The sequence below is a fragment of the Sceloporus occidentalis genome, unplaced genomic scaffold (assembly GCF_023333645.1).
Source record: "Sceloporus occidentalis isolate IW3139 unplaced genomic scaffold, rSceOcc1.0.p SCAF_227, whole genome shotgun sequence".
NCBI lineage: Eukaryota > Metazoa > Chordata > Lepidosauria > Squamata > Phrynosomatidae > Sceloporus > Sceloporus occidentalis.
Genome location: NW_028317207.1, coordinates 1,050,876 through 1,061,260, shown reverse-complemented (window position 1 = coordinate 1,061,260; position 10,385 = coordinate 1,050,876). Strand labels below are relative to the sequence as shown.

Sequence of the window (10,385 nt, the reverse complement as noted above, 5' to 3'; positions counted from 1 at the left end):
ATGGGTTCTTTAAAGATATGGGATCATCTTCAAGCTGGGAGCTCAGAGGTAGACTGGTGTGAAGACAACTACAAGATTGTCCCCTCCATAGCTGAGTTCTACAATACGGTTTGTATCATCCAAGTCATGCTGTTGTCTCCTGCTTCCTATGCTGTTCTATCTGTGGAAATTGAATGTATTAATAGTTCCTTGAGTAACCAATACACCATTCATGGCTATACCAGAGCCAAATTGTTCTGCTCAATGTAAAAGAGATGCCTTCAGCTACCATATCCTGTTTATCTTCGAATTAATCTGCTAGGAGAGGATGGTATTAAGGGCAAAGTACCCCAATACCTCCAAGTACTCTGTGAGATCTTGGCTAGAAGACTAGTCCTTATCCATTGTAATTCTGTTTGGTAACTTCTTTCCATTACATTAATATACAGCAGATTCCTTAGCACTATTACAATAAGAGGAGAGTGAACAATGACAATAACATTAAAGCTGACAATATACAATATATACTGGCATACATGGGGAAGATAGTCCTGTACCTGCCAGCCTACAATCTATTAATGAGAAATGTGACAAATAGCCTGTATATTATTAAAAAAACAGATATTCATTGAAAAGTTAACCATGCATGTTCTGACTATTCTAGAAAATCACAAGTCTATTGTATATGTATCACTGTCATGATCACTCACTTACTCATTTGTTTTCATTTACTCTCTTTGTAAGGTTTGCCTATCTTTCTTCAAGATGAAGCTTGATAAATTAGGTTGTTGTTTACATTTATATATGATTTATCAGGCATTTCCCAGTGCTGTGTACATTTGCTCCAAGATGGAAATGTATTGTGTAGTCCTGGGGTAAATTTTTGTGGATAGAAGATAAAACAGGTTTTAGGTTTTTTTTATTGAATATTTATTGTTCAGCAAACATAATGTCAATAAACAACCATTCGTAAGAAGGAAAAAAACAGGTGGACAACCTAATTCTAAGAAGAAAACCTCATAATATAATTGTAATGACAGTGGTTCTGTTGTACACAGGACTAGCTGATGATTCATTCAGTTACTGGCACCTGCATAACCTGTTTTATTTGGATGGAGACAATGTAATTGACTAGAATAAAAGTACGAACAGTGGCTTATATTATATATAAGTATTTACAAATAACTTTGTTTCAATCTGTTGCATTAGTAGAAGTAATTCTATTCAGTGCAGCATGTTCTATGCAGATCTAATGCTAGTCTGCCCTCTGCTGGTGCCTCGTGTTACATCCCAGCAATTGCCAGTATCTGTGACTATGGGTCCCATGTGACTGTTGGTAGTGAATGGCCCTGCTGACCTTATTGTAGTGGAGGAACATACTTAGCCCTGCCATACCAGTGCCTTGAAATGGTGCTTCTAACTGGGCATCAACATACTTGAGACCAGAAAGGACTCCCATCATTCTCACATGCACATACCTACCCAAATCAATGTAATAAAGCATCACTTTGTAATGATAATATCACCGCCAGTAAAGCACCTTTAATACATATTACCCAATGGACATATTGGTAAGAATAAAAATATGTTGTCAGACCTCATTGTGTGTTGTTGTCAGGAGAAAGGCATTTTAATGTTTTAATAAAAGTTAGGCGTTATTTTGTTTCATTTGAGTTACACAATCACCTTCAAGAGTGCTAGACGTTTTCCGATAATGTTGTATTCAATTTAAAACCCAATCAAGGCACAATGTAGTCTGGATGAACTTAAACAAACTCCCATAATAACATAATTAGTAAGGAAAATATATCAAGAGTCTGGAGTCTGTCCTGCTTATATCCAGTTTTGGGGCAAAGTCCCTGCTTTCCAGTAATCAGCTGTGTGGTAAATGTTCCAAATTTAGCATTTTTCCACCAGATTGTATCCACATTCTTTATCACCATCCCTTCTCCATTATCCATTTGTATAAAACCTCATACCAGGACCTATCCACTGAAAATGTTTTGGCTTTCATTCTGAACATTGCCCTTAAGCAAAAGTGCCTAGGCTCATGGTTGTGTTTCTTATAGATAAATCTGGATAAACAGGAACTTTACCCTCCTCGCGTTACCCTCTTGAACCTTTTTCATTTCTATTTTGTTCTAGAGGATGTGACACAGTTATTAAAATAGAAAGTGGCCTTAACTGTTTCCTTTGGTTCTATTTAACATCATACTCCAAATGCTCATCACTACTTGTATTATTCAGGTGAATGAAGGTCTCTATGTTGCAGACAATCGGTAGATGCAGTAATGGGAGAGAAGTCTTTCCAGTGAGGGAAATCTTCCCAGCTCCTGCAAGGGCCGTCTTTAATAACAATGGGGTCCTTAGCAAGTCATCCCCAGTAGGCCTTTCCCGCAGCCGGTGACCCACAATGGTTTCCTCTTCCTTAACTCAGCAAACTAACACTGGAGATGTGTCGAGGGGGGCATTTACACTACGCAGGTGAGGGGGCCCAAGGGACAATTTCCAGGAGCCTTTAAGGTTAAGATAGCCCTGGTTCTTCAGTATTGAATTCTAATGATCCCTTTTTCAATTGGTGTGTGGGATCATAGCGAAAAGGAAACACACAAAAGGATTCCACAATGGTGATCTGTCTAGAGCCAGTTCTTTAATGTCATTTTATCAGTCTGTAAAGTCTAAATTATCTCTCCTACTTTAGATCTTTTCTTTTATTTGGGTAAGAATGATAAAGAGAGTGAGAAAAACGTTATCCATCTGTATATGTCTTCTGCTCTGTTGGTTGTCCTTTTCGCAGAAGATATCATTTTATTTAGGTTTTCTATCTTCACCTTCAGCAGCAGTAGTATTTTAAAGAATCTCAGAGATTCCGGATAATTGTATGCGCTCTAAGATGCATTTAGTGATTCGTCTGATAGGTGTCTCACAATGACAGATTCATTGAGGGTGGATCCAGATGTCTATAAATGATGCGACTTGTTTGGCCAGTAACACAAGGTAGTTGTTACTTAATGACAGTATAGTTTAAAGATATTTGACAAGTAGGATTGGGGAACCGATAAGGACAATTATAGTGTAGGCATCCACTGTAGGCTGTCATTCTTCTAAAGCAGCTCTGCCCTTTCAATTACAGATCAACTCTTATTAATTCTAGGCCAGTAGTTGGACTCACAATCCGACAGCGTTGACAGATTATGATAGGATTTTTTCAATGGTAGCTATACAGTTTATTAATGCTGGTAGGATATTAACTAACATCCAGGGACGAATCAAGAACATATTATACAGGTTATAAGAGGTATGTGAGCAGGACAGGTTATCACAAAGAGTAACATAACATTTTTGATCCTCCATTGGATACACTTATTGCCGGCATGTTTATATTTTGTTAATATTTTTAAAGTTAACCCGTCGCCTTTAAAAAATGTTTTGTTTTATTGAATGTTATAGAATCACTTAAAACTACCTGTGTAACTGTACAGTTAAAAAGTTTTCTGGAACATGTTTCGCAAGGTGTGGAGCCCACTTATGCCATAGAAATGCTGTTTACATATAAACTAAAATATCTCCTGACTACTCTTCAGCCAACAATGTTGCTAAAATAAAGCCATACAATCTATGGATGGTTAAGTAATAATAAAATAGCCTTGCACCCATTTGGTCACACTAGTAAGAGTTTGTTAACCATTAGAAGGTCTATAACCCCCAAATATTTTAGGATTGTAGGAACTACTCGATGCAATCAAATTTGAACATAATAAAATTGGGAAATCATTAAGATTTTATATCTGGTCACTAATTGCACAAAAAAAAGCAATTCACTTTTAAGAGCCACTGTGTGCTTAAAAACCAATTATTTATTTAAAATCAAATGGCATACTGTACATACTATTACATTTAATACAAAAATACGAAATTATGTGAAATTTGTGTTGCTTTCCTTGTTTTAAATGTCCCATTTCCACTTTTTCTTCCTTTTTTTTTCATTATAGATCAGCAACATTTTGTTTTTTGTGTTACCACCCATATGCATGTGCCTGTTCCGTCAGTACGCGACCTACTTCAACAGTGGGATTTACTTAATATGGGCCCTGCTTGTTGTGGTCGGTAAGTGTCAGTGAGTGTCATTCGAAATCTTATACGTATTGGAAAACAAAGTAAGTTCGTGTTATTTCCAGTACAGGACGTTTTGATAGAACACACAGACTGTGACGTCTAACATTTACGCCGTGTGCCAAGGACTGCGACATGTTACGGGAACATTCTTACTTACATCCTGGACTACAAACCGTAGCATTCTTTCTACACAATTGTTTTCATTTTGTTTAAATACGAGTTCCGTGTATTGAGAATTCTTTGCATGTACTCTACTTTATTGACATGCCAGTAAATCACACAAATTCAACATTTCATTTTTGAGCTTTGACAAATATCAATATTCAGTTACAGAAAATCGTCATGATGATGTCCCTTTTCCTTGATGTTGGTTCATATTAGGCGAAGGATCCTATTGATTTCACCCATTGTTTGTTTCATTGTATGTTAGAGAGTACAACCATTTCCCGTGGCTTCCTGGAGGGTTAAAATACCTCACTGTCCAGAAACGTTCTCATTTTGGGTTTCTTACTGCTAGGTTCCGCTACTGATAAGGATCTACCTAGGGTCACCCTTCCCATTAAGGCTCACCATACCTGGACGGAAAATATGGCACATTGGGCAAAGTACTAGTAACTACTTTTCCTACTTTCCTCGTTCAGAGATATTTAAGATATGACCACTCTACTAATCCCGAAGGATTCGAGAACGCCCAGTGGCATAGTGGGGATAAAGGGGATTTAAGATATTCTTAGTAGAGCACAGGCATCAAACGAAACATGGTATTTATCTAGCAGAATATACATGTACAGCCTTATTGCTCAAATATCTGGTGTGATTCACTTGTCCTTGTGATCTTGCAGGTATCGGATCTGTTTACTTTCACGCAACACTCAGTTTTTTGGGACAGATGCTGGACGAACTGGCCATCTTGTGGGTGCTGATGTCTGCACTGGCTATGTGGTTTCCCAAAAGACATTTGCCTAGAGTTTTCAGAAATGACAGGTAACCTTTTCTTGCATTGAAGATGTATGCGAGTGGGAGACTGACGCCTGTTACCCTGCAGTTCACAGTTAGTCATGTTGCCAGAAATCCAACAACAAGACCATCTGATCAGCTGTATCCAGTGTACATTAGAACATACTAAAACTAAAAAAAGCCCAATTTATAGCAAGGATGCAGAGGGTTGAGTGCAAATATATATTTTGGTGGGAACGTGAAGGATTCAGCAGAGTTTCAGGCTCAGATGTGTTGTGGCAAGCAGGAGATGTGTTCAGCCAAATGCTTCTCCTACAAGCCAAGGATATGGGTGGCAGGAAAGGAGGGCAAATGCATAGGGGGCATTCTGATGATTCCCTCCATGCATTTGCAAGGGCAAAAAAATAATTTAAAGAGGACACTCCGCTATCATATACTCAGCGTCCCTTTAAAGAACATATGACACTTGGAGTGTCCTTTAAGATACTAGAAAATGCTATTTATATTTTGTCTAGTTGTTCTGGCATACTTGGTGGACAGAATCATATAGTACCCAGAAGGAAAGAGGCTGATAACACTGTGATATGGTATGCAGACTTTTGTGATTTATCTTTTCCTTCTATTGTAGATGGAGATTTAAAGCAGCTGTGGGTATTCTTTCTGGAATCACCACAATACTAGCTTTTATCAAGCCTGCCATGAACAACATTTCCCTTATGACTCTTGGAATTCCTTGCACTGTGCTACTGATAACGGAACTGAAGAGGTGAGTTCTGGACTTTTTTTCTTGGATTTGGACTCTTTTGGCATTATGTGTTTTTTTTCAGAGGAAGGGGCTTACCCCTGGCCCATGAAGCCCCTGCAACTTCTTGGTGGATCACTAAAGGCATTCTCTACCAATTAATTGTGTATCACTGGTTTATTTATGTGGAGAAAATATAGCTCCTTCATATACCTGACCTCAACTCACACATTTGGAATAATATATTAGACACAAGCATTCAGATCCACAATACAACATAAATGGAGAAGGTGACACCGTAACACGGCTCACAGGGGTCAAAAACATTTTGTGTAATGAGTGTGATCAAAGGATGGAGAAAAACAATGGATTTAGAAATGAAGCAATTTCTGTGCTTTATTTACTTAGTATTCAAGTAAAGCTAGAGATAAAACTATGTTGGTGCTTGGGAATCCACTGTCTTATAACAATGCCAGACATTTAAAGACACAAAACTGCAAGAGTAATGATAAAAATCCTTTTAATTTTTAAAATGCCAAAAGACATGCACATTGTTTTGACACTATGACAAAAAAAGCAACACACACACAGTGGCCTAATCCAGCAATCCATGTGTCGCAATGTATACAAAGTGTGCCTTCTCCAGTCTATCTGTTTCCTTCTTGGCCAGCTGTGGTGCATGTGGATGTGAGATGTAGTGCAGTTTCAGCAATGTCATTGTTCAGGTCCGTGTCAAGTCATGTTTCCTGGAATAGTTTCCTGGAATAGTGACTATCTAAAACTTCAATATGTCCATTTTACACAAATCAAGAGAAAATGGCTTTTACGTGATATGCAATCAGTTGTCAAAATACTGATCTGTAAGGTAGCGCAAAGGGTTATTGTGTTAAACATCTGTGAAGGTGGGATATATTACGGTAGTTTGTATTTTAATAACAGCTAACATAGGGACAATGTATACAAAATAATTTTTGTTTCATAGAGTTAACCCCTTCAGTCCCCTATGGACGTACCAGTACGTCCATAAAGCACATCTCAAGAATCCCCTATGGAGGTACGGGTACGCCCTGACGCCCTGACCTTCTTGCAGTGGCAGGGACCACATGCTCTGGGCCTTGAGGTACCAAAAACCCCTGGGACTAAAGGGGTTAAAATGCTTGACAGGGGTACCACCCTGGCCGCCTATGCACAATCCCATATTAAATAAAACCATGTTAAATATTTAGCATCATTAGCACCTGTAACAAGGCAATAACAATGTCTTAAAAATGTGTTTTCCCCCCTAATTCGTGACTATTATAGATGTGACAACATGCGTGTTTACAAACTTGGCTTGATGTCTGGATGTTGGTGGATGTTAGCTTTAGTCTGCTGGATCAGTGACAAGGCTTTCTGCGAGATATGGTCATATTTCAACTTTCCGTACCTCCATTGTGTATGGTAAGTGCCCGCCTGCAATCCACATAATGAATAATGCACATAACGGTGACAATGGCCACTATCAGCAATGTGGGACAGTCGAAGAGAACTTAAAAATTGGGACTGTCCCCCGGAAAACAGGATGTTTGGCAGCTTATGTCAAAAGTAAATCAGGTAACGTCCCACTAAAAACTAGTTTACCGTATTTGCTTGATTAAGACAACCCCCAAAATGTGAATATTAATTTAGGGGGAAAAAAAGAAAAAGCCTGAATATAAGGCTACCCTATAGGAACAATGTTTTACTAGTAAATATTAAATCACATGTAACAAAAAATTCTTATTTAATAAAAAAAAAACTATGATTGAGAAAAATGCATTTTTTGTTTTTATTTCCTTTTTATTTGCCACACTGCCCCCAGTTATGCACATCTGCCCCACAGATATGCCTTATACCCCCTATATGCCACTCTGCCTCCCAGATATGCCTCTTGACCGCCTATTTGCCACTCTCCCCCAGATATGCCTTATACCCGCTGTATGCCACTCTGCCTCCCAGATATGCCTTTTAACCCCCTATATGCCGCTCTGCCTCCCTGATATTCCCTTTAACCCCCTTTATGCCACTCTGCCTCCCTGATATTCATTTTAACCCCCTATATGCCACTCTGCCTCCCTGATATTCCCTTTAACCCCCTTTATGCCACTCTGTCTCCAGAAAGCCCTTATACCGCCCATATGCCACTCTTACCCTCCCCCAACTTACCAGTGCATCCCTAGACTTGTCCCCCATGCTTCGGATTCACTGGTGTCTAATGGGACAGCCGGGAAATAATTGAGCAAATACGGCAATATCATTATTCTTCTGTTAGAGAAACCCAAGTGGAAGCTGCTATGGAGGTCTGTAATGTGATATCACAAACCTTCATTGATTGTACAGCTCCATGTACCAGTGCTCTTAAAGTGGTGGTCCCACAATCCAATATTTAGCCATAATCTTATATTTTATATGTAAACCATAATTTGCATGAAGTGTGAGGCACGAGGAAGTGTCTGTTCAACTTCTTTACTCCGCTCCAGCACAAAGAGGACGTTTTTTCGGTGTACTGGGTGGGAGGTGAAGCAGCTGATCGCTTACTTATCTTTTCTCTTGCAGGCACATCCTGATCTGCCTCGCTGCTTATCTGGGCTGTGTGTGCTTCGCCTACTTCGATGCTGCTTCTGAAATCCCAGAACAGGGGCCCGTCATCAAGTTCTGGCCAAGTGAAAAGTGGGCTTTCATTGGGGTTCCGTACGTCACCTTACTCTGTGCTCAGAAGAAGTCTCCACTCAAAATTACATGAATTCTACCTATGAGATCAAATCTTTTCTGAAGGGAAACGGCTCAGTGACCTGTGAACCCTGGTGCAGTTTTAGCTTTCACCTTGCGGCAACTAACAGATCCTTTAGCTTTATAATTCTCCTAGAAAACCTCTCTTTTTTTTTGGCAGATTTTATTATTTATATATTTGCATTTTATGCGTTTTTATAATGGAGTGGAAACATTGTTTTTGATTACTTACCCATACTTTTAAGAAGTGTTAAGATCACATTTATTTATACATTGGAACTGGAAAACAGACAATGATATGAAACATCTAAATGTCAAAGTGAACAAAGGTCCGGGGTTATTGCTGCAGGTTGGACATGCCTCACCTGGAATTATTGCTGCACTGGGCCACTATTTACTGGTATCTTTTTGGGGGGGATTATGGAAGAATATTTATCCAACGTGTAACCTTTATGCAGGGTACTGGGGAGTCTTGTTACATTTGCTGCTGTTCACAGGGAAGAGACTCATTAACAGTCACAAGCAAATGTTAATTGCTATAGGGATCATGGCTGACTTTCACCGATTACAAGGACTGTTCACTAAGCCACTTTGCACGTCTTTTCAATGTTTGATCACACAGGGTTGTGTTTATGGTTAAAAAGGTAGCACACATTCATATTACTAGGTTTTATTCCAGGTAGGCCTAATGCTCATACTGGATTTTGATCCCTGTCTTTCCTGAAAAGCCAGTCGATCAATGGATTGACTAGTGTTTTAAAGCAGTTGGTTATCCGACGAAATATACACATTACGGTGTTTGAAACACATCATCATTCGAGGAAGAGTCTCTGTACCCTATATATATATTTACTTGTATATCCTATTTTGAAATTGAGTATTTCAATTTGTTTCCCAGTCTTTGCAACGTTGGACTTCAAATCCAGCAATTCATATCATCATTAGGAGACGGAACTCTAAGTAATGATGATGTCATATTGAAATATTCTATATTGGGACAATTACAGTGTTTTGCCATGCAAATCTAAGACAGTTGTGCTAAACAGTTTGATGACTTTGGTGTAAAATACTATTTCCTAATATTATGCTTTTCGGGAGGGAATGAAAATGACATCAGATTTGATCATTGATGTATATGGTACCTTGTTGCAGATTACTGACTAATCTACCTGTAAGTACCCATTGTTTTTACTCTTATACAGAAAGCATTGGAAAAGTCATCGTCTTTTGGGTATAACACAGATTATATTATTTTGGGTTCAAACTGTTTTATGTTATCAGGAGACGGAGTGTTAAAAGGTGATTGAATTTTTATAATCATCCTTGTTGGTCAGTCTAGACCTTGAAAAGTTCCTTAAATAATAAACAATCAGTGTTTCTTCTCAGGTGAGACCTCATATATTTTTGCTTGTATAAATGTATTCTTATGTAAGTTAAGTGGTTGTGTTATTCATGGAAACATTCTGTTTTTTTTAAAGGGTTGATAATAATATCTATTTTTGCAAATAATTAAATACAATATAATTTGTTTCTGCTTTATGTTTTTATTTAGATTCATGATACAAGCATGATAGAAAATGGTTATTGTAAAAGCATCAACATCATTGCTAGTTATTAAATATCATATTAGAGATTTAATGAATGGTGTTTAAGGGATGAGCAGGGATATTACCAAAAAATAGACTGGATTCTAGTGTAGTGCACCCCTTCACTCCACTGGGAGTATTTTTTGGTTGTTAATGAAGAGGGCAAAGACCTATTTTTAAGGACTAGGCAGAAAAACGTTTCATCTATGATGGTGATTCCAAGGATTTAGCGTACATAGTACTACACTCAGGTTTTA

The 10,385-nt window shown here is 38.3% G+C and overlaps 1 protein-coding gene across 1 annotated transcript; it reads left to right on the top strand.

The window, feature by feature from the left end:
- LOC149276730 (alkaline ceramidase 2-like) lies at positions 1-8,555 on the top strand. The gene is made up of 6 exons (XM_089503360.1): positions 1-108; positions 3,972-4,086; positions 4,938-5,079; positions 5,681-5,818; positions 7,097-7,234; positions 8,369-8,555. Exons 1-6 carry the CDS (start codon positions 1-3, stop codon positions 8,553-8,555), a joined length of 828 nt encoding a protein of 275 aa, XP_089359486.1.
- The last annotated feature ends 1,830 nt before the right edge of the window (positions 8,556-10,385 follow it).

Excerpts from the sequence above, each read along its gene's own strand:
- LOC149276730 (XM_089503360.1), top strand. The coding sequence starts at position 1 with ATGGGTTCTTTAAAGATATGGGATCATCTTCAAGCTGGGAGCTCAGAG. Across the intron at positions 5,080-5,680 it reads AGAGTTTTCAGAAATGACAG|ATGGAGATTTAAAGCAGCTG; the intron begins GTAACCTTTTCT and ends CTTCTATTGTAG. Across the intron at positions 7,235-8,368 it reads CCGTACCTCCATTGTGTATG|GCACATCCTGATCTGCCTCG; the intron begins GTAAGTGCCCGC and ends TTTCTCTTGCAG.